The sequence below is a fragment of the Oncorhynchus tshawytscha genome, linkage group LG32, assembly GCF_018296145.1.
Source record: "Oncorhynchus tshawytscha isolate Ot180627B linkage group LG32, Otsh_v2.0, whole genome shotgun sequence".
In the NCBI taxonomy this organism is placed as follows: domain Eukaryota; kingdom Metazoa; phylum Chordata; class Actinopteri; order Salmoniformes; family Salmonidae; genus Oncorhynchus; species Oncorhynchus tshawytscha.
Window position 1 is genome coordinate 14891266 of NC_056460.1, and position 27481 is coordinate 14918746.

General features: G+C 44.6%; 1 protein-coding gene across 15 annotated transcripts in view; it reads right to left on the minus strand.

Annotated features, from left to right (window-relative positions):
• Positions 1 to 26118, minus strand: part of LOC112235427 (regulating synaptic membrane exocytosis protein 1-like) — a 64451-nt gene extending 38333 nt beyond the window's left edge. For 7 of the 15 annotated variants that reach the window (XM_042310689.1, XM_042310685.1, XM_042310690.1 and 4 more), the window contains exons 1-13: positions 25671 to 26118; positions 23665 to 23881; positions 18088 to 18099; positions 17324 to 17344; positions 10231 to 10535; positions 7996 to 9011; positions 3892 to 3932; positions 3272 to 3382; positions 2553 to 2652; positions 1796 to 1919; positions 1538 to 1594; positions 1129 to 1175; positions 885 to 1000 (exon numbers count right to left, since the gene is read on the minus strand). In XM_042310689.1, coding sequence (XP_042166623.1) covers positions 885 to 1000; positions 1129 to 1175; positions 1538 to 1594; positions 1796 to 1919; positions 2553 to 2652; positions 3272 to 3382; positions 3892 to 3932; positions 7996 to 9011; positions 10231 to 10535; positions 17324 to 17344; positions 18088 to 18099; positions 23665 to 23881; positions 25671 to 25693 — 2190 coding nt within the window. In that variant the 5' untranslated portion in view covers positions 25694 to 26118. Of the gene's footprint in view, positions 1 to 884; positions 1001 to 1128; positions 1176 to 1537; positions 1595 to 1795; positions 1920 to 2552; positions 2653 to 3271; positions 3383 to 3891; positions 3933 to 7995; positions 9012 to 10230; positions 10536 to 12721; positions 13068 to 17323; positions 17345 to 18087; positions 18100 to 23664; positions 23882 to 25670 lie in introns of those variants that run through there. The other 8 variants (XM_042310682.1, XM_042310694.1, XM_042310683.1 and 5 more) reach the window with 8 other exon arrangements.
• Positions 26119 to 27481: the final 1363 nt, after the last annotated feature.

Here is a 27481-nt window from a genome sequence, read left to right on the forward strand (position 1 = left end):
CAGTGTAGTCCAGTGTAGTCCAGTGTAGATCCAGTATAGTCCAGTAATAGTCCAGTAATTGTCCAGTATAGTCCAGTATAGTCCAGTACAGTCCAGCACAGTCCAGTAATTGTCCAGTATAGTCCAATATAGTCCATTACAGTCCAGAACAGTCCAGTAATTGTCCAGTATAGTCCAGTATAGTCCATTATAGTCCAGTAATTGTCCAGTATAGTCCATTACAGTCCAGAACAGTCCAGTATTGTCCAGTATAGTCCATTATAGTCCATTATAGTCCAGTAATTGTCCAGTATAGTCCATTATAGTCCAGTAATTGTCCAGTATAGTCCAGTATCGTCCATTACAGTCCAGTACAGTCCAGTAATTGTACAGTATAGTCCTTTATAGTCCAGTAATTGTCCATTACAGTCCAGTACAGTCCAGTACAGTCCAGTATAGTCCAGTATAGTCCAGTAATTGTCCAGTATAGTCCAGTATAGTCCATTACAGTTCAGTACAGTCCAGTATAGTCCAGTAATTGTCCAGTATAGTCCATTACAGTCCAGTAATTGTCCAGTAGAGTCCATTATAGTCCAGTAATTGTCCATTATAGTCCAGTATAGTCCATTATAGTCCAGTAATTGTCCAGTATAGTCCAGTATAGTCCAGTATAGTCCATTATAGTCCAGTAATTGTCCAGTATAGTCCAGTATAGTCCATTACAGTCCAGTAATTGTCCAGTATAGTCCAGTACAGTCCAGTAATTGTCCAGTATAGTTAAGTATAGTCCTGAATAGTCCATTATAGTCCAGTAATTGTCCAGTAATTGTCCAGTAATTGTCCAGTAATTGTCCAGTATAGTCCAGTATAGTCCAGTGTAGTTCCAGCATATATCCAGTACTCACAGAGAGCTGTCCAGGCAGGATGACGGGGAGGGCTCTGAGGGTAGCAGGGCTGGTGGGGGACATGACCGATATGGAGGGACGCTCCATCTTCTGAGACTCAAAGGAACTGGAGCCTGCTGCCAGGGGAAAGAACCAGGATGTGAAAGACTCAAACAACTCGTTGGGTAGACAGTACTGTATATTAACACCAATTAACTATGTCGTATTGTTCCTCAAGGAAAACCAAAGCTTTGTTGACACTTACTCGATTCTAAAGGAGGATGTGATGTTTCTGGAATTCTTGGTATGTCTCTGTAAGATGGGAGGAAGATTACATCAAACGTCTGCACAGACCTCTGCAATAGCCACTGACCAACAGCCATCACCAATCCCCATTTGATACAGAGTGCCAGCACATACAATACCTCAATTGTATGTTTGTTTGTATCGAAATGGAAAAACACAGACAAGTACACAAACTGGGTGTTGGGTTAGAGAGCGGTAGTTCATACCCACACAGGGGAGAGACGTATGGGTTGAGAGAAGAGAGGGAACTTGCCTTATAAGGGTTTCTCTAAGGTCTAGGATGTTAGGGGTTACATCGGGGTTAGGCCTCAGGGAAGGACTACCGTACGACATAGCGGTCACTATGTCCACATTAAGTATGTACTTACTGATACGCTCTATACACCTTTCTCAAGAAGTTATTGGAAATGATGCGGTGGACAGATCTTTTAGGTAAAGAAGACAATGGCCGTCAACATTTTACTTCAAAATTAGAAATAGTCAGAAAAGGGCACAGAAAAGACGCAATATAGTAATAAGAGTCCAAATTGACCACACAGTGCAAAATAGTCACACAATAGTTGTAGTGTATCGCACAACGATTCCAAAATGGGAATTTAGCATTTCACACAGGAAGTCAGTCTTACCCAATAGGCCTTGAGACAACTATTTCCACTTGAGGCTCCGCCTTGGATTCCAGAATGATGTTGTACACTTCCTTTTTGGTTGCTCCCGGCAACGACTTCCCATTCCACTGCAGTACCTCATCACCTAGAAAACAGGAAACAAGATGGCCGCCATTAAAACAGCTGATTCATGGGTAAGCATGGAGCCTAGGTTAAAGATAACAAAGATTAAGACAATGTAATAATTCCATGCAGAAGTGTTAGAAAAATAAGTAAAAAATCATTGGACCAGAGCCGGAGTGAAAATGACTAGAAGTGAATGTTACCAGGTACAGAAAGTTCACCATCAAAGTGGAAAATAAACACAATCGTAGTGTACTCCGCAAACTAAAGCATAATTGTTTTACTGTCATTCTATTCATTTAAATGTTCTTCAAATGATCTACAGCCACTTTATTGCTTGATGTCCCGACCACTGGTAACATTTTCAAAACGAATTCTGTAGAATCAGCAACAGCGTTGGTCAAATGAATGTGTTTGTTTTCTAACGCTGGCGCATGGAATTATTACGTTGTCTTAATTAACCTCTATATTTTCAACCTAGCCTGACGCTTTACTGAACAACCTCTGTTCACAACACCAACGGTGTTCCGGTAGAAATTGTAGATTTTCGCAGCTCAAAAAGAACACACAAAGAACACACAGAATCTCACAGAGCTCCCAGACCGACGACACCAGATAACCCTGAAGGTCTGAACGTTGTTTCCACACTGCTTACCAGCTCGTAGGTGGCCGACAATGTCCGCCAGACTTCCTTTCTTGACTTTGGTGATGAAGGCCCCCAGTCTCCCTGTCTCTGTCATCTTCCCACCCACAACCTAGAAGGGGAACAGAACACGGGCTGTTCAGACACAAGACCAAGAGCTCAGTACATAGAGATAACAGTGTAATTAAAACACTGTCCCTTGTGTTCAGTATGAAGGTATGACAATCTGGATACCGTCCCAGCCGAGTACAAATCTACAGCATGTCCCCATAGTTTCTTTTATTATATACTCCTGTGGATTGTACACTAGCATCACTTACATTTCAGTCATTAAGCAGACTCTTATCCAGATCAACTTACAGGAGCAATCAGGGTTAAGTGCCTTGCAGCCAGGGCACATCAACAGATTTTTTTTCCCACACCTAGCTGGTTCGGGGATTCAAGCCAGCAACCTTCCGGTTACTGGCCCAACGCTCTTAACCGCGAGGCTAGCTAATTGGGAGGTCAGACGTTAGAGACCCGGGTGGCCTCGGTACACGGGGATACACAGTGGTTAGTGTGGTAGTTTTCCCAGACCTTTATCATACACATCCTTTGACAATACACCGTCACACATCTGAGCCTGGGTGCTCTGATGTCCTGCACCCAACGGTCTCAGTACACAATACACAGCGGTTAATGTGGTAACACTGTAGTGATTGAAAGGGATGCCGCTAGTGATTCCCTATTACCTTTAACCCTAGTAAGGAGCCTGCCTCGCGGGGCACGGCCGACCTTTTGCTCAGAGTGATGCGTCCGATTAAGTGGTCGCCCTCCTTGGACGGCTGCCATGTCACTGGATGCTGTAGAGGGGGAGATTTAATTCCATCAGACAGAGAGAGAGGCAAAGAGGGAGAGACGGAGAGGGGGGTGTGGTAGAGAGGGGATATAGGTAGCGACAGAGAGGGAGAGGAGCGAGGGTAAGAAAGGTAAAACAAGTTAGGGAGAGAAAGAGAAAGACAGAGTCTCTTCCCTTGTGAGGACAACTCTCCCATCCAGGCCAACTAGGAGGGACATGCCCATCCACAATAAACACATACTATATCAATTTACACTCCAAGCAATTATGTCTCGACTGGACTGTTTATAACGTTGTAAGAATCTATATTTAGTAATGAATGGTGGGTAGAGTACGCCCACACACTTACTCAGACACTGCGGGGAATGAAACTAATAGGGCAGAATGTGTGTGTGTGTGTGTGCATGCATGTGTGTGTCTGTGTGTGCCTGTGTGTGTGTGTCCTAGGGTGGTGAGTCTGAGTTGAGTCAGCTTAAGGAAAACCTAAATCTGTCACTTTCTCCTGAAACTTACATGCCACATAGCGGGATCCAGAGGATGGCAGTCCCAATCACCTAGAGAGAGAGAGAGAGAGAGAGAGAGAGAGAGAGAGAGAGAGAGAGAGAGAGAGAGAAACAGAAAGAGTGAAATGGACTCTATATGCAGAATTCTGGAAAGAATGATGTCCGTGCACAAAGTAAAACACCAAATAATGTATTCAGAGCAGAATTAGGCCCATACACGCTAGTTATCCAAATTCAGAAAAGAACCACAACAATCTAAATGGAAGTGATTCCCAAACCTTCCATAACAAAGCCATCACCTACAGAAAAATGAACCTGGAGAAGAGCCCTGGGGCTTTGTTCACAAACACAAACAGACGCCACAGAGCCCCAGGACAGAAACACAATTAGACCCAACCAAATCGTGAGAAAACAAAAATATAATTATTACACATTGGAAAGAATTTACAAAAAAACTGAGCAAACTAGAATGCTACTTGGCCCTATACAGAGAGTACACCGTGGCAGAATACCTGACCACTGTGACTGACCCAAAATGAAGGAAATCTATGTACAGACTCAGTGAGCATAGCCTTGCTATTGAGAAATGCCGCCGAAGGCAGATCTGGCTCTCTAAAGAAGACAGGCTATGTGCACACTGCCCACAAAATTAGGTGGAAGCTGCACTTCCTAACCTCCTGCCAAATGTATGACCATATAAGAGACATCCCTCAGATTTCACAGACCCACAAAGAATTTGAAAACAAATCCAATTTTGATCAATTCCCATATCTATTGGGTGAAATACCAATGTGCCAACCAGTTAAGAACAAACAAACTATATTTATGTTTATTTATTTTCCCTTTTGTACTTTAACTATTTGCACATCGTTACAACACGGTATATGGACATAATATGACATTCGAAATGTCTTGATTCTTTTTGAACTTTTGTAGGTGAAATGTTTACTGTACATTTTTTATATTGTTTATTTCACATTTGTTTATTATCTATTTCACTTGCTTTGGCAATGTAAACATATGTTTCCCATGCCAATGAAGCCTGTTAATTGAAATTTAATTAAGAGAGAGGGAGCGAGAGAGAGAGAGAGAGAAAGAGAGAGAGAGAGAGAGAGAGAGAAAGAGAGAGAGAGGGAGAGAGAGAGAGGTTCAAGCTAAAACGAGAAAGTCTGTTCCAGTCTCCGTCAGACTGTCAACTCAAGTCAACTCAGTCCAACACACCAGGAGACACGGGGACAACTGGGACCTTGTCTGTCTGTCGCCCAACTCTCATTACCAGCCCTACTGACAGATGGTGGCGAGACAGAGAGACTGGAGAATGGCCACACTTCAGTCCAGACCAGCTCTACCCATCGACCCAGTCCCACACGTCCTCCAAAGCCTCATACCTCCTTCAAGGCCTCATCCACCCGTTTAAGTCTGCAATAGAATGGCAGGATGAAATTAGATGGGGACGTTGGTGTGCGACTTTAGAAACAGGGACAAGTCCCTGAACCTACAGGTCCACAGCCAGCTTGGACACTGATCAGAGACGTGTGTATGCAGAGACAAGGGAAAGTAAGTGGTCAGGAGAGGAGGGAGGAAGTAGGGGTTAAAGTTGAGGGGTGCAACTCAACTGTTTGCTGATTCGGATGTGAGATCTAAAAAAAATGTGAAGCGCAATCTGAAATGTGAAAGTGCAATGGGGGAACTACTTTGAAACGTTCCTGCTGACTCCTGGATTCAGAGTGCTGACGGTTCCCTTTTCTGTTTTTAGCAGATGAATATTGGACATCAGATCACACGATCTGGAGCACTTCTTTTCTGGGTGCGAAACTAACAGGCTAATAATAATTGCCGATGAGGAATGTTTAGCTATTCAAAGTCAACGTCTCCTGTATGTACCTATAAAAACTCAGGTCAAATGGCCACAGTTACAAAAACATAGAGAATCTGGAGACGATCCCCTCTCATCATGAATCTATTTCTATTAACAGGGATAAATCTGGTCAATGTCAGAGGCTGATCCAGGTTCAGATTTAACTTGATCCTGACCCTGTGGTAAGGTCATTAATCAATACTGCAGGTTTTACACTAATCTGACAGGAATTAACAACCCTTCTGTGAATAATGTATTTATGAAGTATGTGATCCATAACAACGTATCACAGTGTTATTATATGCATTATACTGTATATTATAGTGCTCTATTCAATTCTGTGATTTAACCTGAAGGAGGTCATCAGGAGGTCATCAGGAGGGCATCACAGATGGATAGGCCTACACACACAAACACACACGGTCTAAAAACACACTGAAGATTTAGCATCAACACTAAAACGAACCTTAGGTCTGATCCCCCCCCCTGTCATTTTCTCCGTACTATATTATCTTCCACTACTTGACACCTTTAAGGAAGCCAACCAATCAGACTGGCTGAATCTCCACTCCTTCCTTTAACTGTAAACAGTAAACTCTTAGCTCCTAAATCAATCCCAAAATACACTCTTAGCTCCTAAATCAATCCCAAAATACATTCTTAGCTCCTAAATCAATCCCAAATGCATTAAAAAAAAATAGATTCTTAACTTCATAAAGGTGTCCTCCTTGGACTTTTATAAAGGCCCTAGTTAATTTAGCAAAATATAGCCCTGCCTCGGGAGCATATACAAACTGCTAACCTCCCAACAAGATATTAGACGACTTGGCATTAATGTTTTACTATCTCATTTGACTGGTTTGATTGCAACAGTAAATCTGTCTCGCAGGTCTACTAAATAGCATGTAAAGTAGGTTTGGGGTGTATCTGTACCCTTGCTTACAATTTGGAGCAGTTCAAGTGTTTCACTGTAAATGAAAAAAACAAAAACACGCAACAACCCGGAAGTTGACCGGACTGTCTTGTTGTGAGGTTTTAGATTAACCAACCACATATCCATCTACACCATCAATCCTTTATCCCAAAAAGAACAGAAGGAATCCGTATTAACTGGACGTGCGTTGTCCTCGTGAACCCAGGCTTGGTCACGGCTGAGTTACACTTCACATAGCTACATTTAGCCTTCAGCCTGGTCCCGTCTCGGAATTTGTTTACCGCGGACAACATCAAATGTAAATCCCATGCTGGATTGGGACTGGCGTACTCCTGAAGTAAACACGGCTAAACACTTGCTAGCTACGACAGCTAACTTTCTAACTATTTCTCCCGCCTGTCGCCCCGATTAAACACCCCATTCCCATGTGTTAACCTAATCTGGTCATCTACTTGGGGATTGGGATTGGCCTGGAGCGACCAGTGGTGGAGGTTAGTGGTGAGTGAGATGAGTACACATCCTCCCTCGACACGCTAACCGCTAAAATAGCATAGCTTAATTTAGTCCAGAAGAGTGAATTGCAAAGCTGTTGCAGGCCGGCGTGAGCAAACGAGAGGCCAAAACTGAACATGCGGCCGGCCACAATGGTGACACCCAAACTCGATTATATCCTATCCGTTAACGGCAGGATGCAGCCGGTGTTTGGCGGGGAAGCTTTACGTAGCGTCAGCCGCACTAGCCGCTGACCTAATTCTGCCAAATCTGCTGGCCTAAATCACAGGACGTTTCCTAAATAAAAGAGAGCTGTCCTGTTCTGTTCCAGGATGGGAAGCAATAGGGTTTGGCTTCAGTGGTGTAGGTGAATGACAGTGTTGTAGAGAATCAAGGCCATAGCACATTATAGGCAGGGAGATACAGTCCCCGTAAACTTTGAAATGTACATTTAAATTCTTTATTTTGATGGAAACCTAGAACAAAGAGATTTTGATAATAACAAAAAGTTAAGAGAATATTGCATTAGTAGCGACACCTGACAGGTGACCATAAAACCATCAATTCTAACGAAAGTTTGATCATTCCACCAATGTCGAAATCTCTGACTATCTCTGACAATTTTGACACAAAACCAGCTAATATAGATGATTCGATCTGATAGAAAACTGAAGAATCAGACCTTTCTTGCTGACACTCTCCATGCAGGTAGCCAAAACACCAACTCAACCCAGATTTGATCATTCTTCCAATGTTAAAATATCTGAATGTATTAACAATCATATTGACATGAGAAGAGCTAACAGAGAGAGAGAGAGCAGTAATCTGACCTTTCTCACTGACGCTCTCCATGTCCACGTCCTCACAGCTGGTGTACTCGGGCGTGGAGGCGCCCTCCTCCTCTGAGCTGCTGATAGACATCTGCCTCTTGTTGACGCCCCGTTTGCTCTTGTAGGGCCTGGGTGGGGGCGGCCGCAGCGACTCCGACTGGTCCGAGCTCTGGGAGTCCTTCCGCAGCAGGCTGTCCCCGGGCTTCTCCCTCCTAGCCTTGTGCATCATGGCTGCCTGGGAGTTGGGGTCCAGCTGGCTGGGGTGGGGTCCCTTAGGGGGGTCCCAGCCTGCTGGAGGGGGGGGTCCTTGGTGGGGGTGAGGAGCACCAGGATGGGGGCCCGTTCGTGAGCCACCACCAGATGGTTGAAGGGGTCCGTGGTTCTGGTTCTGTTTGAGGAGGGGGGAGCCTCCCTGGGTTCCCTGCCCCATTCCGCCACCCCCACCACCCCCCACGGTCCTGTCCATGGAGTAGGCGCGGTGGTTCTCCAAGGATGCCTTGCGATCCGGTTCTCCACCACCCCCACCGCCACCCCTCCGGAGACGATTCTCAGGCACATCGCCCATGTTCCCTCCCCCTCCTCCCCCGCCCTCCAGCCCCACCTCATTGATGGCGTTGTTGCTGTGGCGCCGCTCGTGGCGAACCTTCGACACCTTGGCGTGCATGCGCATCTCCTGCTCCTCCTTCTGCGGCTTGACCGGGTAGCGCGCCAGGTTGGGGTCGCTGCGGTAACGCGCCTGGAACTCCTCCTCCTGGCGCCGCTTGCGCTCCAGCTCATCCTCCTCCGGGGGGCGTCTCCGGAGGTCGGGGCGATTTCCTTGGTTGCCACCGTTGGGGTAGTCATGGGAGCGGACCTTCTCCAGGTGCCGGCCGTCCCGCCAGTCTATGTCCCCTGGACCGCAGAACTCCTCCTGGGAGGCCACGGTCTGAAGCTTCCCTGGGGGTCCCCGGCCTCCTCTACCACGACCAGGACCACCGGGCTTACCGTTCTGCTCATGGAGGGACAGAGGTCTTTTCCTGAAGAGAAGAGAAGGGTGACCATAATGGACTTTGATATAACATTACACACTTGTTGTTTTGTTAACATAATACCATGTTGTAACAAAATAAATAAGCCTACTCAGATATACGGACAAATAATGGTCAGTACCAGTTATTACTGGTTGAATGAAAACAATGATGATAAAGACAGGGATATAATTCCAAATGGAGGAATATGTACAGAACTAAAATGAGATTCTATTTCCATGGGAAAATGTTCCTACTGATGGTTACCCTGGGTATGGATCATCCAACGAAAGTGTGGAATTGGGCCAGCATTTTGAGTGATGCATTCAGGCCGGACCGAAATGGACTCACCCATTAGACGCAAAACAAAATACATTAATCATGGACCTTTCAAGAATAAAACATGCAACCCAGCATCTGCTTTGGCTATAAGCTTAGACAGCACTATTTTTTATTTTTTTGATCCAGTGGGGATTAAATAATCAAGTGCTGCAACACACACTGAAAATGGGTCACTCCCAACATCAGAGGATTTGAGTTCCTGTCAAACGCGGAAAAAAACATGACCAAAGTATGTCCAATGTTGAAACAAATGAGACAAATGAGGCTGCATGTGTAAACTGACGGTGTCAACGAGACCCTGTTAGACAAAACAGATGCTGCATTAGCCTAATTCATCCAATCGCAACAAAGTCAAACATAATAAAGAGGACTGACTTGTACACGGCTCAAAATGTACAACAATAAAAAGAAAACTATATAAAAGCTACCATATCATCTAAAAGAGGCCCAGGTCAAGATACTCAATACCTAGACTGATACAGTCCCAAAATGTTTAGCATGTCAGCAATCAAGTTTTCAAAACAGAGGACTTTCAAAAAGCTAATTGTATCTTGCCACATCATCATGATGACGCAAAATGCATCTTAGGAAGTAAAAACCAAATACCAAAAGATGCTTTTCGAGTGGATTGTTCCTTCAAGCGTCTACAATCAAAGGGATTAAGGGGAGGTGATAATAGTAGAGTGGATGAGAGAAAGTCTTGTACAAAGTGGCATTTACAACAATACTAAGTACTATCAGCAATCAAAACAGGCCCCTAGATAACCAATACAGTGACGTAGACTCTGGTTTGAGCCTCTACAGACAGAGAGGTGAATGCAGGGGTTGTGAGAGGACAGGTGAAAGTGTTTGAGGGATTAGAGCGTTGGTGTCCACGATGTCCTACTTGTCTCGTGATGGTTCGCTCCGAGCGCGTGACGCCGGCATGGTGTCCAATGCTCCCTTGGCCTGGACCGTTGGCGGCTGATGCGTTCCGTCGGGCGCCGCCCCTGCGTTACCGCTGGAAGGGGGCGGGGCCTGGGACCTGGAGCGGAGTAGCTTCCTGTCCCCCCGTTGGTTGTCACCCCCCGTGGGCGGGGCGTTCAGGCCGCCATCCAGGCTCATCTGCCTCGCCCCCGGCCCTGAAAACCATTCTCCCGATTTGGTGAGGATCTCCTGTTGCTTACGGCACAGGTTGCATACCCACATTACCTACAGGGGTGAAGGAGGAGAGGAGGAGGTTAGATATTATAAACATGTACAGTATGCAGTAGTAGCCTGTATGTATAGAGAGAAAGAGAAAGAGAGCATGGTCAATTCCATTTGCCATTCCTATTTTCACAATTGAAAAGCAAACCCTGAATTGACTGAATTGAAATGGAATTGACCCTAACATTGTCCCTTAGACAGAGAATGTATAATACTATGCGATATCTCAATACATCAGTCATCTAATTCTATTTCTATGAGGTGAGCATCAGAAGACTCGTGGGGTTGCAGATGTTGTCATATATCCATTGCAGTCCACTTTTTAAGGAACTGTCATCTCTAGTCCATGTGTCTCTTTCTCTCTTTCTTTCTCTCTCTCGGAGGACCTGAGCCCTAGGACCATGCCTCAGGACTACCTGACATGATAACTCCTTGCTGTCCCCAGTCCACCTGGCCGTGCTGCTGCTCCAGTTTCAACTGTTCTGCCTGTGATTATTATTATTTGACCATGCTGGTCATTTATGAACATTTGAACATCTTGGCCATGTTCTGTTACAATCTCCACCCGGCACAGCCAGAAGAGGACTGGCCACCCCACATAGCCTGGTTCCTTTCTAGGTTTCTTCCTAGGTTTTGGCCTTTCTAGGGAGTTTTTCCTAGCCACCGTGCTTCTACACCTGCATTGCTTTCTGTTTGGGGTTTTAGGCTGGGTTTCTGTACAGCACTTTGAGATATCAGCTGATGTATGAAGGGCTATATAAATACATTTGATTTGATTTGATGTGCAAAACAGATTCAGTTGTGAGGCAGAGAAATGCTAGCTTAGCTTGTAGTATTTTAGCTTGGAGTATTTTAGCTTGTAGTATTTTAGCTTGGAGTATTTTAGCTTGGAGTATTTTAGCTTGGAGTATTTTAGCTTGGAGTATTTTAGCTTGGAGTATTTTAGCTTGGAGTATTTTCGACAGAAAACAGGTCATTGTTATACAGGCAAGGAAAGTGCAGGACTGGTGACAGAAATACAAACAGGCACAGACAGATAGAGGATCTTAGTAAGACACAAGCAAGTATTAGTCACAGGGTTATGTTCTTTCTCATGTTTTAGAGTCTCTTGACTCTGATTGACTATTGGTGATCGCTCATCATTGGTGATAACTCATCTGTCAGACAGGGGATCAAGGTTTCTTAAAATACCGTAGTGCCCCCCCACGCTCCCACCTCCCTCCCCACGCTCCCCCCCACGCTCCCCCTCACTCCCCACGTTCCTCCCCCATGGTAGTAGGTACCAGGCACACCGGTTTGTGTCAAGTACTGCAACACGCTCAACAGTTTCCCGTGTGTATCAAGAATGGTCCACCACCCAAAGGACATCCAGCCAACTTGACACAACTGTGGGAAGCATTGGAGTCAACATGGGCCAGCATCCCTGTGGAACAATTTCGACACCTTGGAGATTCCAACGAATGAGGCTGTAAGGATGCAACTCAATATTAGGAAGGTGTTCTTAACATTTTACACACTCACTGTAGGTTACAATCTGCTCTGTGAAATATCACAGCATTTTACTTACACATTGAGATAAAGAAACAGCCCAAAAAAAAGAACACAAATTTGTAGTAATACTGTTACCACTAGAGAACATTCCACATATTCTACAAGGCTACAAATGTATAAAAGTTGACCCAATTTGAACGCAGTATCTAGTTAAACAGAGTAGGCTTGATATGGATGGGATGTCGTTACCATGGAGAAAGCAGTAGCCTGTTGCCTATGGCGGACAGGGCTGTTAATCTCCCACAGCGGATGATGGCACAGAACATCAACTGGCCAACAAGGACAGCCAGCTACAATATCCACCATCCACCAAAAGCTATTTATCGTTTCTACACCAGGTACCAAAGAACACTCCTAATTCAATAACTGGTTACAGTATAGGCCCTGAAGAAAAGACATAAGTCAAAGCTAAGAAATTGACAACTATCTGAACTGTGGAAGACCATGATTTGAGAGGACAAGTCACAGATATACAGGTGCATCTAACGATTGCTGTTCACAATAGTATAAAATAATCAGAATAATAATAAATATACAAAAATGGTCTACTGTTGATAGAAATCATTATTTGACCGTCCTACGAACAACAACCCCTTGAATGGAACAACAGCAACATCTAAGAAAGGTTCCATACTTACATGTAGCCATGGCTACTGAAAACTGTCTCCCTCCCAACGCAGAGAAAAACAGATGTTTCTCTTCTCGAGTGTTTAATCCCACGGTCTAGAACGATGGGACAAATCCAAAATGGAGGGAAAGTACTATTCCTTGTATTATCGTTTAGAAGTCTTTGTTTGCATCCAAAAACACAACCTTCTGTGAAACCTGCTCTTTGATGGCGAGTTGCTCGAATGGACAGTTAGTTTAGCAGTCAGCTTGAGGTTAGCTTTTTAGCGAACCGGCGCGCATCATGCTTACCCTGATTGAATCCTCTGTTTGGCTCCAGGCCACACTAATCTAAAGTAAATCAGCTGTGTGCAGCTGTGGCCCACAGCTGTCGAGCTGGACAAACACACACACATACAGTTGTTCTAATACACACATACACATACGTACAGTACATACAATCTCTCTCTCTCTCTCTCTCTGTCTCACACTCTCACACTCACACTCTCACTCTCACACTCTTACATTCACTCACTCACACACATACTCTCCCTCTCTCGCTCTCTCTCACACACTCTCTCACTCTCTCTCTCACACACACTCTCTCTCTCTGCTCTCAGGCAGGTTAGATTGGAGTAGACCGCAGCTTATCCCCTCAGCTCCTCAACATTATTCAGCATCATCATCAGTCAGGACAATACCCGCCAGCCGGTTTCAGATAGCAGCCGTGCGCCAGGCCGGCAGGCTATACTACCGCTAAACAATACCCCTTATACTCCCTCCCCTTAATTATTCAGCTGTTTGGTGATTATCATGATCATTATCAATCATTCAGAGTGCATTCTGGGAAATCCCTTTTTATCAGGCCAGGAATGTAAAGCACATATTAGATAGGCCTATAGTGACAGTATTAAGGCCGTCATTTCAAATATTCATCCAGGGATGCGGTCAATATTTGCATGTGTCTCAAAGAGGAGGGTAAGAAATGTTAACATTTTAGACTCTATAGCAAAGAACTGACGAAGGAAAAAGGTCCAGTTTAACTTCACACTAAATAGGGAGATTTCTTTTCTCAAGGCTGAGGAAGACGAAAGAAATGAATCCGATGGTTAATCCTTGAAGGAGATCGTATTCAAGCAGCACGCACACAAGGAAATACGGTCCACACATACACACACACACACTGACACATGGCGCTCCACAGGACGCAGTGCGATGAACTGGAGGTGACACCACAGTGGGCTGCTTCTGGTGCGAGCTGTCTGATTGGCTGCCATCACACACTAACCATGCTTAAGCAGCAAGCAAGGAAGCCCTTCACATATTACATGCGCCACGCACTAGGGTGGGGTTCCTAACACAGACCAAAATAGGGTTTTGAATGAAAATCAACTGTTTCGTCTCCACAACGACAGTAAAACGAATGTGTGTGTGTCTTGAGTAGGAGCAATGCCATTTCTAATGTGTTACTGCACCAATCTCACCCTGCCTAACAGAATGTCCTCTGTGTTTTACATGGTCTCAAACCTACGCAGAGGAGAGAACAGCACATATACAATATCAACATGTAGGCCACTAAAACAAACATACACACATCCACACACACACACACAGAATAATCCTGAGCTGGAATGATTAGGCCCTAGAATCCTGGATTGTATGACGGATATGTGCAGTGTGTGTGTGTGTGTGTGTGTGTGTGTGTGTGTGTGTGTGTGTGTGTGCAGGCCTGCATGAGGAACAGTGATCATGCAAGTGAATTGGACTGTGTTAGGAACCCCACCCTATTGCGTGACACATGTCATATGTGAAGTGCTTCCTTGCTTGCTGCTTAAGCATGGTTAGTGTGTGATGGCAGGGCCACCTCTCAGACAGCCAATCTGACGCCTCGCTCAAGAAGAAGAAGCCCACTGTGGTGTCACCTCCACTTCATCGCACCGCGTCCTGTGTTAGTGGGTGTGAAAGCTTTTACCCTGGATGTGCATGGGAGAGTGCCAGTGTGTGTGTGTGTGTGTGTGTGTGTGTGTGTGTGTGTGTGTGTGTGTGTGTGTGTGTGTGTGTGTGTGTGTGTGTGTGTGTGTGTGTGTGTGTGTGTGTGTGTGTGTGTGTGTGTGTGTGTGTGTATTAGCAATGACATTTCTAACCGGTAACTGCACAATCTCACCCTGCCTAACAGAATACAGTTCACCATGGCAACCAAATCATTGAGTAAGGAGAGCCGTGTCAGCGGCAGGCACTGTCAAAAAAGTTTGAGTAAAAAAGACTAACAGCAAAAAACAAAATACAACGTTTAACCAACGTTAGAACAACCTCAATCCCACACAACCTGCGTTGCCTAACAAACCACCACCGTCCTCGTACCAGCAACCCACCTGACGAGGCAGACCGACTTGACAAATGGCGACATCTTACAGCCGCCATTAATCAACACACTCTTTTCTACCCCACACCCCTCCATCGTCTCCATCTCAGACGCTCTATCCATCCGTTTCTGTTACCAAAATGGGGGAGGTGGGGACAGCGACAGTAACAGCGGGCAAAGGCGGCGGCGGGAATCGCTGGGAATTCTGCAAACGTCGTCTTTTTCCTTAACTGGGTGGAATAGATGGAGGCCCGGGGTGGTGGAATGGAGAGGAAAGTGTTCAGTGAGCGCGCTCAATACAGCCTCCAACGACAGATTAACATATGGGGCGGCAGCGGCGCCTGGCAGAAAACTCCCATCAGTCAGGGAATGTTAAGTACTACAGATGAGGAAGAAAGACGACCACAAAACACGACAATGCTCCATTTGTGTAAATACGGCTATAGATCAACTAGGAATAGGTCTTGGCTTCCGTCTGCAGCCGAGCCCCGTGAACTACAAGACATTCTACCCTATAGAAGCCAATACTGCTAAGGACACAACAGAATCCCTTCTAGTATTATTATCCCATAGTGTTTGTATAGGCCTTTCTGTAACCCCAAACTGATCCTGGAACTGTTCACTAATACAGTTACTGTTACCGCTATTGTTATTTTATACAAGGCATTACAGTAATGTTTCATGGCAGACCGCTGGGTTAGTCATCCAATGCTGAGAAACCTGACAGAGATTATGAAGTGCATTCCCTTCCTGTAAAAAGTGCAGTGTCGGCTCGATGCCGTGTGGGAGTGGGAGAGTTGGTGTGTGTGTGTGTGTGTGTGTGTATGTGTGTGTCCGGTGTGAGTGCGTGTGTCTGTGCGTGCGTCTGGTTTGTCCAAGCAGTAAAAAGGTGTTTGCATATTTGTGTCTGTGTACATTAGCGTGTGTATGTGGATCTGGAGACATTAAACACACATAAACAAACACTCTGCAATTAATACACCGAGACAAGTAAAAGCAACTAGACTCGCGGGGACTAACTAGTTTCTTGTCTGTGAAGAATATAACATGATAAATTGTTTTATTTGTGTAAATCGTACATTTAAACTGTGATTGTATCGTGATATGATGAAATACAATTCATTTGACCCTTATTTACACTATAAAATATGCGTTATTCAAAGATTCATGTTCCTTGAGGCGTCAACTGAAGAAACTGTGGAGGTTAACCAAACAGTGTCTCTGAGAATGAGTCATATCTACCACAATTGAATTAAATACCTGTTGGAAACATAGACAACCCACACGCTGCAGTGAATTAACACAGAAATGATAAAACAGACACACACACACATAGACACACACACAAAGGGACGAACCCAGGGGCTTTGATTTAAAGGCTTGGCATGTACTATAACAGTGACCGTGTAAGTCTGTTAGCTGGGCTAAGAGGTGTGGAAGTCTTGATATTTGTACGTAGACAACACTGACAGATGCTGACAGGGAGAGGCGAGGGGCTATGAGGGACTAGGAATGGGGTCCTAGCCTACACCCTCCACCCCCTGACCCCAGTCCACTGTCTTAAGCAGCCGCAGGGTCCAATCCAAAGACTTGCATCCTTCCCCTCTGCCCCTGTCGACTTCCCCTCAGATCCGAATCTGAAAAGATAGGACGCTTGTGAGCAAAACTGTGTTTTAAAAACTCCAATCGAGCAAAAGGATTTTTGGTTGTTTTCTCCTTACTTGGAGTGGGCAAGTACAGAGGGGAAGGTGGCAAGTGTACAAATTGGAACCCAGCCTCGGCCTCCCCTCCCGTCTCCCTGTGGCACGGGCTGGTCTGTATGCTCATCACAGACAGGCAGGTAAAGCATGCACGGGCATAAGTGTGCACATTCCCTCTGCAGTCACAAGGGTCTTATAGTAAGATAAGGTGCTTCTGCGTGCCAACAAACACCCTGTGCACTTGTACCCCCCAACAAACACCCTGTGCCCTTGTACCCCCAACAAACACCCTGTGCCCTTGTACCCCCAACAAACACCCTGTGCCCTTGTACCCCATTGTTCCCCCTATCTTGTATATTATAGCCAGTTCCCCCTGGCACAGCCAAGCCCACAGCCATAGAGAGAGGAGTTGTGAAAAGGGGGTGCCCATCCAGGGGTGTCTAGGAATGCCCACCCAGACAGCCAGGCATGGCTCATGCTCGCCCGCTTCCCAAATTGCAGCTGAAGTGTGACATTAAAGAACTACAGTTATTGTGACCCATGCAAAAACTCCATTACCCAGCAGGCCTTACCCTGTCCTTCACTATGAGACACTTTGCAAGAGGAAGAGACAGACAATGGATGCAGAATTAGTCAACGTTTTTACCCAGATATCCTTACTGAAGATAAAAGATAAACAAGATAAAGTCTCTAGTACTGCACTACCAATGTCCATATTAGTGTGGACTGGACTACAGGCAGATATGCTTGGGGAAGTCCATGGTAAAATACCATAGTGATAGACAGCGATAGGATCTAATCATATGTATTTCTACTCAAGGCAAAATGTCCCCTATGAGTGTAGATGCTCATGCCCAGAGTCTGGAATCTGGACTACAGACAGATACAGTATGTGTGTGGAAGTCCAAGGATAAAGGCTAGCCTTTTAGTATTAGAGAAAAGCTAGCCTGGACTGAACTGTCAGGGAATCATTCTGTTCGGTTTAAGTCATTAATCCATAGGTGGATTTGACCGCTTTGGCCGCGTTCCAATCTGATAACTTACTCCCTTCACTTCAGCCTTTGTGGACACCACCTTCTTGGATTTGTGTGAGCTAGGTTTTAGTAACAAAGGAATATACCTCGACCTTGCCAACAGCAAAAAAGGCTTGGCGTAGGACTACAGTAGTTTATGCCATATCACTCACACAAATCCAGTCCACTTAAAAGGGGACGTCTACAGGGCAGGAGGGAAGGAGGTCAAAACTTTGGGATTGGAATGCAGCCATTGGGGGATTTTCAAAGGGACACATAGGTTATATTCACAGTACAGTAGAGAGCACAGAAAAGATGCTAACCACTTTGTCCTCCTGTAGTGGCATGTAGTCCAGGTAGCAGTGAGAAAGTGAAAAGGAAGTGAGGGAGGGAGTGGAGGAAGCAGAGGGGAGGATAGAGGGATGCAGTAGAGGAGTGGACAGAGGAAGAGAGACCGAGGTCCAATATAGGTTCATGGAACATGAGAAGGGAGGGAGGGAAAAAAGAGAAAGAGAAAAAAGGAGTGAGGGAATGGTGTAAACGTTTGTTAATACACATGTGCAAAATACACAATACACACTTTTAATACACAGTCTATTCAGTGATACACAACCTGTAAGACGGGCAACAGTGGTGAAACACAGAGGGAGTTTGACAGCAAACGTGCATGACTCGACATATCAGTCATGTGACGTCGGCATGACACATGACCTTTGTGTCACAGTGTCATGCAGGAACAGGAAATGGGGACAAGAAGAGCAACATGATACATCACCTTACACAACCCTATATATAACTTCCTGTCTGGCTTACAATACAATATATACACTACCATTCAACAGTTTGGGGTCACTTAGAAATGTCCTTGTTTTTTAAAGAAAAGCAAAAAAAAATGTCCATTATAATAACATCAAATTGATCAGAAAAACAGAGTAGACATTGTTAATGTTGTAAATGACTATTGTAGCTGGAAACGGCAGATGTTTTATGGAATATCTACATAGGCGTCCAGAGGCCCATTATCAGCAACCATCACTCCTGTGTTCCAATGGCTGGTTGTGTTAGCTAATCCAAGTTTATCATTTTAAAAGGCTAACAGACACCTCACAAGTCCTCAAATGGCAGCTTCATTAAATAGTACCTGCAAAACATCAGTCTCAACAGCGTAGAGGCGACTCCGGGATGCTGGCCTTGTAGGCAGTGTTGCAAAGAAAAATCCATATCTCAGTGGCCAATAAAAAGAAAAGATTAAGATGGGCAAAAGAACACAGACACTGGACAGAGGAACTCTGCCTCGAAGGCCAGCATCCCAGAGTCACCTCTTCACTGTTGATGTTGAGACTGGTGTTTTGCACTTACTATGTATTGAAGCTGCCAGTTGATGACTTGTGAGATGTCTGTTTCTCAAAGTAGACACTCTAATGTACTTGTCTTCTTGCTCAGTTGTGCACCGGGGCCTCCACTCCTCTTTCTATTCTGGTTAGAGCCAGTTTGCACTGTTCTGAGAAAGGAATAGTACACAGCGTTGTATGAGATCTTCAGTTTCTTGGCAATTTCTCACATGGAATAATCTTAATTTCTCAGATCAAGAATAGACAAGAAAGAAAGAAATAGAAAGTTCTTTGTTTCTGGCCATTTTGAGCCTGTAATCGAACCCACAAATGCTGATGCTCCAGGTACTCAGCTAGCCTAAAGAAGGCCAGTCTTATTGCTTCTTTAATCAGTTTTCAGTTGTGCTAACACAATTGCAAAAGGGTTTTCTAATGATCAATTAGCCTTTTAAAATGATCAACTTGGATTAGCTAACACAACGTGCCATTGGAACACAGGAGTGATGGTTGCTGATAATGGGCCTCTGTACATCTATGTCCTATGACCTTTTGAACGGTCTACTTCCAATCAACATATGAGCCTGTATTTAAATAGCATCTAGGATAAGTTTGCTGACATAGGATAAGTTATCCCTTTCAAATCATAATGAATACGTTTATACAGACGGGGGGACTTGACCTTAGATCAGCACTCTGAGTTTTTTAAATGAATACAGACCCTGCTTTTAATATCTACTGTTTGGTGAGCTATTATAGATACAGAAATTTGACTTTTATAACACAACATGACTATGAGGACAGGCTGGGGAGAAGGGAGAGGTTCAGTAATACCAAAATGAGTGGGTGGCACAGATTTTGTCGGGCATCACCATGTAACTGAAATGCCTTCTGCAGGACAACACTGTGTACTGCATCGTGTCTCTGTGTCAATTTTGGGAATGTGATTATTCCGCACAGGGTGAGACGCAGTTTTTCACGACAATATTAATGTTTTGTGAGTTACTGTGACTTATATGCTGCTAGTATAGAAGTCAATACATCTGATTATGATTGAGGCCATTTTGAGTCAAATGTCAATTTTGTTTAACCACAATGAACAAGCTGCACCTGCACAACATGACCAAAAGTATGCAGACACCTGCTTGTCGAACTTCTCATTCCAAAATCATGGGCATTAATATGGAGTTGGTCTAGATGTTAGAACATTAGATGTTAGAACACTAGATGTTGGAACATTACTGCATGGACTTGCTTCCATTAAGCCATAAGAGCATTAGGGAGGTTGGGTACTGATGTTGGGCGATTAGGCCTGGCTCGCAGTCGGCCAATTTATCCCAAAGGTGTTCGATGTGGTTGAGGTCAGGGCTCTGTGCAGGCCAATCAAGTTCTTCCACACCGATCTTGACAAACCATTTCTGTATGGACCTTGCTTTGTGCACGGGGGCATTGTCATGCTGAAACAGGAAAGGGCCTTTCCCAATCTGTTGCCACAAAGTTGGATGCACAGAATCGTCTATAATGTCATTGTAGTGTTAGGATTTCCCTTCACTGGAACTAAGGGGCCTAGTCCTAACCATGAAAAACATCCCCAGACCATTATTCCTCCTCCACCAAACTTTACAGTTGGCACTATGCATTGGGGCAGGTAGCATTCTCCTGGCATCCGCCAAACCCAGATTTGTCCGTTGGACTGCCAGATGGTGAAGCGCAATTCATCACTCCAGAGAACACGTTTCCACTACTCCAGAGTCCAATAGCGGCAATGCTTGGCATTGCGCATGGCGACCTTAGGCTTGTGTGTGCCTGCTCGGCCGTGGCAACCCATTCCATGAAGCTCCCGACGAACAGTTCATGCTGACGTTGTTTCCAGAGGCAGTTTGGAACGCGGTAGTGAGTGTCGCATCCGAGGACTGACGATTTACGTGCAGCATGCTCCAGCACTCGGCGGTCCCATTCTGTGAGCTTGTGTGGCCTACCACTTCATGGCTGAGACGTTGTTGCTCCTAGATGTTTCCACTTCACAACAACAGCAGTTACAGTTGAACGGGGAAGCTCTAGCAGGGTAGAAATGTTACAAACTGACTTGTTGGAAAGGTGGCATCCTATGACGGTGCCACATTGAACATCAATGAGCCCTTCAGTAAGGCCATTCTACTGCCAATGTTTGTCTATGGAGATTGCATGGCTATGTGCTCAATTTTATACACCTGTCAGCAATGGGTGTGGGTGAAATAGCCGAATCCACTAATTTGAAGGGGTGTCCACATACTTTTGTATATACAGTGTATCTTCTGTAAAACTTACTGAACATCAGGCCTGTAGAACCAATTTATAGTTTGATAGATTCATATAATTTTAATTTGCAGGGCTGGGAAAATACATTAAAGCTACTGCTAACTTAAGAGACCTTTTTATTCAATTTTTGCCTGAAATTAAATACCCAAATCTAATTGCCTGTAGTTCAGGACCTGAAGCAAGGATATGCAAATTCATGATACCATTTGTAAGGAAACACCTTGAAGTTTGTGGAAATGTGAAATGAATGTAGGAGAATATAACGCAATAGATCTGGTAAAAGATAATACAAAGAAAAAAAAAACGTTTTTTTTGTACCATCATCTTTGAAATTCAAGAGAAAGGCCATAATGTATTATTCCAGCCCAGGCGCAATTTAGATTTTGGCCACTAGATGACAGCAGTGTATGTGCAAAGTTTTAGACTGATCCAATGAACCATTGTATTTCTGTTCAAAATGTTGTATCAAGACTGCCCAAATGTGCCTAATTGTTTTATTAATAACTATTCAAGTTTATAACTGTGCACTCTCCTCAAACGATAGTTTGATCTTAATCACAACAAATTTGTAACATACTGCATGAATTGTATTGTAACATATCACACAAATTGCTAAATTCGTATGATATCATACCTATCACATGAAATGGATGATGTAGTCCACAATTAGATGACGTAGCACACAAAAAACAGGGACCCGTTTTGGCTCGTGAGCACCACTTTCAAAACTACTGGCTGATATTATACAAAGGTTTGAGAGCGCATCTTTAAGTAAGTGCAAAGAGTTGAGCCTGTTTGACATGAGTGACACAAACTGAAGTAATGTGAGGAAACTTGCTTAGCATCCGCCCTGTCAAACAAATGTCTGTTTTGACCGACTCAGCACTGGAGAGATACATGAAGTGCTTGGGCTTAAATTTGACATGAGGTACACCGACGTGTTGAACTAAACCGGAAAACATGAATAGGAGGGAGAGTTTTATGTAATAAAACAAAGTTTACCATTTCAACTAATCCTGTTATTCTGCTTGGCTGGAGATAGAAGGGAGAGTAGGATGGGAGATCAAGGAAGGAAGTAACACTTGAGAGAGCGCTGGTCAGAAGACATCTCTCCATTCTACACTGCCTACACGCACAGGCTGTAATACGCACACAATACAACAGCAGCCTACACAAAAATACCCTTACTTCAAAATACCTTTGAAATAAACTTCAATAGTGCTCAAACTAATTCCTGGCCTACTTTACTATTGATTTGAGTTCCTAGCCCATTATTTCACTGTAGTATTAGTTCCATGTTGATGGAATTTCTAATAGAGACAACACTACTAGTGGCCGGTTATCATTATCCATAATTCATTTAATGGAATTATCCCATAATAAGTCCACAGTCTCGGCCAAAGCTTGATCCTGTGTCCTGCTCCCTGAGTGAGTCTGGGTTCCAGCTGGGCCTAGCGGATCTGGAACAGATTGGCACCCAGCAGGCCCAAGGACCAGGGCCCACAGTCAGGTCAGATACCCAGGAGGAGGGCCTCACTCTTGGGCTGGACATGAGATGGCGAGAGACCCAGATGGCATGGGGGGGGAGCGGGACGTGGGCTTAAAATAACGGCCACGTGTGGTGAGTATGGATGCCGCCGCATGTCATACCGCACGCTTCCTCTGGCACTGGGAAGCTAGACTAAATCAACTAGAACCAACGCTGTATGATTCACAGGGTTTGGGCTCTGGGGAGCTAGACTAAATAAACTAGAACCAACGCTGTATGATTCACAGGGTTTGGGCTCTGGGGAGCTAGACTAAATAAACTAGAACCAACGCTGTATGATTCACAGGGTTTGGGCTCTGGGGAGCTAGACTAAATAAACTAGAACCAACGCTGTATCATTCACAGGGTTTGGGCTCTGGGGAATGCGACTGTCTTATTTACAGGGATGTTGAGGGGAACTGCAGCGTATGTGTCAATACTGTAAACGCTGAATAGTGTTTGTGGTTGGCAGCTTGTCCATTCTGTGTAAAGGACTACATACTAGGTGCTCCTAGGTTTTACATTACAGGGTCGCCATTTTTGCAAAAGTGTGACACACCTGAGGATGAATTGAAGCTCCAACAACAACTCCAATACACTTTGACCGGACAAAGTGTGACAGAGCCCCAGCCGCCAACACAGACAACATAAAAGCAGCCATCTTGACAAAACAAATGAACAAGGGGAAGGGATGAGGGGGAAGGGAAAGGAAGGGGTGGAGGCAGGGATTCTTAACGGCTTCTCACGTTGTTGGAGCGCAGGGAGACGCGTCCGCCGCAGCGGGCGCAGAATCTGGTCTGGCAGTAGGAGCAGTGGTGTCCACAGCCGTCGGCGAACTTGGTCTTGCGGCAGATGCCGCAGGTGGGGGCGTCGTCCTTGTGCTGGCCCTGCTGCTGGCGCCGCGTCTCCACGCCGATGCGACGCACCTGCTCCTTGTAACTCTCAAACTGCTGGTGCAGCGTCCTGAGGGAGGGAGGAGAGAGAGGAGGAGAGAAGTTTTTCATATGCCTATTGTGTTTTTATTGAGAGAGAGATAGAGAGAGACAGGCAGACAGACCGACAGACAGACAGACAGAGAGAGAGAGAGCGAGATAGAGAGAGAGACAGGCAGACAGGCAGACAGACAGACAGACAGACAGACAGACAGACAGAGAGAGAGAGAGAGAGAGGGGGGGCTAATTACCAAAATCCAGAAAAGAGCAGTTAATTCTACAACCACCTAAAACCAAGCAAGCAATTCCCAAAACTTTCCATAACAACGTCATCACCTACAGAGAGATGAACCTGGAGAAGAGTCCCCTTAGCAAGCTGGTCCTGGGGCTTTGTTCACAAACACAAACAGACCCCACATAGCCCCAGGACAGAAACACAATTAGACCTAACCAAATCATGAGAAAACAAAAAGATAATTACTTGACACACTGGAAAATAATTACAAAAAAACAGAGTAAACTAGAATGCTATTTGGCCCTAAACAGAGAGTACACCGTGGCAGAATACCTGCCCACTGTGACGGACACAAACTTAAGGAAAGCTTTGACTATGTACAGACTCAGTGAGTATAGCCTTGCTATTGAAAAAGACCACCGTAGGCAGACCTGGCTCTCAAGAGAAGACAGTCTATGTGCACACTGACAACAAAATTAGGTGGAAAATGAGCTGCACTTCCTATCCTCCTGCCAAATGTATGACCATATTAGAGGCACATTACTTCCCTCAGATTACACAGACCCGCAAAGAATTCGAAAACAAACCCAGATTTGACCTTAAGCACAGTTTTTCACAGCTGGACAGATAATAATGATGGTGAATATGTTAGATTTAGCTATGCTTCCTATCAACAACCACTTGTTTCAATAACATGTTCTGAAAGTGTGGATGATTACATTACTTCAGTTTGCAGGGAAACAGTCAGGAACCAATTAAAACAACAGATGAAAGGAGTGTATCTATCTGTGAACAAATCACACCATAAAAAACTCAAAGTTGAGGCTCCTCACTCCTTCCCCCCCTTTCTTCACTCTCTCGGCCTCTGCTTTCCCAGGAACCAAAATAACTCATTTGTGAATTGCAAAAAACTGTGAAAACTGAAAACCCTTCCCACATTTCCCTCCCCAGCAATATTGTCAAAGGACATTAGCATATGATTTCACTCGTTTACAGGACCCAGCCAGTCTATTTAATTACCGTCGTGTGTGTTTGTGTGTTTGTGTGTGTGTGTGTGTGCCTGCGTGTGTGCGTGCGTGCGTGAGAGAGAGAGAGAGAGAGACAGAGACAGAGACAGAGACAGAGACAGAGACAGAGACAGTGACAGAGACAGAGAGAGAGAGACAGAGACAGAGAGAGAGAGAGAGAGACCTGATAACTTAATTGACAGTCAAACTTTGAAAACTGGTCCTGACCTGTCTTCAGTAAAGCCAGAGGACAAAGGTGTCTCTCTAGTCTAGCCATTAAAGACTTCCCTGACATCTGGCATAACAAGGGCAGACAGGATTTACCCCAAAACACAATAACACATTTCTGGAGGGAATATGCCAGTACATGACTCAATTTACTGCATTTCAGGTGCTTGCCCTTTTCAGATAACAAAATCTGGCCTTTTCCCAAACCAAATGAATACCAACTGAGACGTGTACAGAATTGAGAGTGTTCACCCAAATGAGACTGACATATGACAAGAATATGACAATAATATTGCAATCTTATGATATTATGCCATATTATGAAAATACGATTGAATAAGACAAGTCACCTGTTTATGCGGAACACAGCCATTTCCTTGTGTGTATAGCCTATGACCTCAGAATGCGTAACAGGACGAACACACAACTCCCGATCTGATGTCGACAACACTGGGTCGTAGAAATCATTTAACAGTCTTCCACCATGTCCTGCTCATAGCGCCCAAGAAAGGAAGAGTTATAAGTTGCCAGAAATACTATTTAGATAAGCCTTTTCACACCCCTAAAATGGCAATTCAGATTTTCTCAAAATGGCTTCAGAATGACCGCATAGAAGTTTCTGGAAAGATCCTGTATTCATCCACAGGAAGACTCTTCAGAAAACTCCAAAACAACTCTCTACATATCACACATAACTCCTCGTCATAGGTCCCCAGAAAGACTTCAGAAAGTCTGCTGAAAGAGCGTAGAAGTAGCAGGTAAGTGTTATTAATGCTACACCTCCCGGTCTACAGTCCTCCTGCCTAGCAGAGATATAGCAGACTGCGGTCCAGGGGAGCTGGAACAGGGAAAAGACTTGGGACGATCTTGGCTTGCCAGGTGACATCACACATCGAGATTAAGCCATGACGTGAATGTCAAGGTGACAATGACATTACCCAAGACTGGATCTAGGCCAGAGAGGTGACAATACACACACAGATTGGCCAGGTGATACCACAGAGATTATGCCATGACGTGAACATATACCTAAGGCTGTTATAACCACCTTCAAGGTGACTTTGCTGCTACATAAGGCTGTTATAACTACCTTCAAGGTGATGTTGCTGCTAGATAAGGCTGTTATGACCACCCTCATAGGTAATGTTGATGCTACATAAGGCTGTTATGACCACCACAAAGTCCCTCTTCAAGGTTAAGGATCCAAAGGCCATCAAGTTTGAATGATATGAGAGACTACACATGAATGTGTTTCAGAACAGTTTGTGTTGTACATTTCTTAATGTAGCAAGCTATTTTTAATTTAAAAAGCTGTGTGAAGGACTGTTTGAAGGTTGTTCTTAACATATTATAGCCTTGAGGCCCTACGTCAAAGCATCAATGGAATCGAAACTCTTTGAAATCCTCATATCAATTCAGCATCTGTGATATACGAAATATAATCCGCTGTTGTCATCATAACACATGGAGACAAATCTACAGGTGGTGATGCTCAAGTCAATGATGCTCTTTATCTATATGACAAACTAGGAAGTAATGCGAAGCGAGCGATGACATTGGTCGGCTGTGGCATTGAATTGACCCTTGAGTGGAATCTGTCAGACCAATCGAAGTCCAGTGCCTGAGGCAACAACCGGCGCCATGGGAACAGCTGTCAGAAACAGAGAGTGCACGGCCTGTAGTCATGGAAAAACTGCCCGCGTTAACACCCTGGTGCCATGGTGTGTCAGAGAACCAGCTGTTAGTGTTCTTAGAGAGGACAGTAGATAACAACTTGGCTTTATCTGACTAGGGGATTGATCTTTCTCTAAAAGGCAGGGGTTAGCGTCCGGGTAAATTTAGGGGAAAAACAGATGTACTTTTATCTGTCAGGGGGAAATTAACATTACATAATAAACACTGAAGTTATATCAAAATGGGATTTGACAATTCCAAACCAAACCACCCAGACTCTGTTTGGAAAGCAATATGCATGGCATGCTCCCCTGAAGCACTGAACTAATTAAAGAAAACTACTATTTGAGTACGAACCATAAATAAATTAAATTGTTTCTGAAGCATACAGCAGTATTTGTGAACAGCTTTGAACGCCAGGCATGGTGTCTATGACATATCTCTCCATGGTGGTGAGCAGCAGACTACAGACTCACCCATGAACACA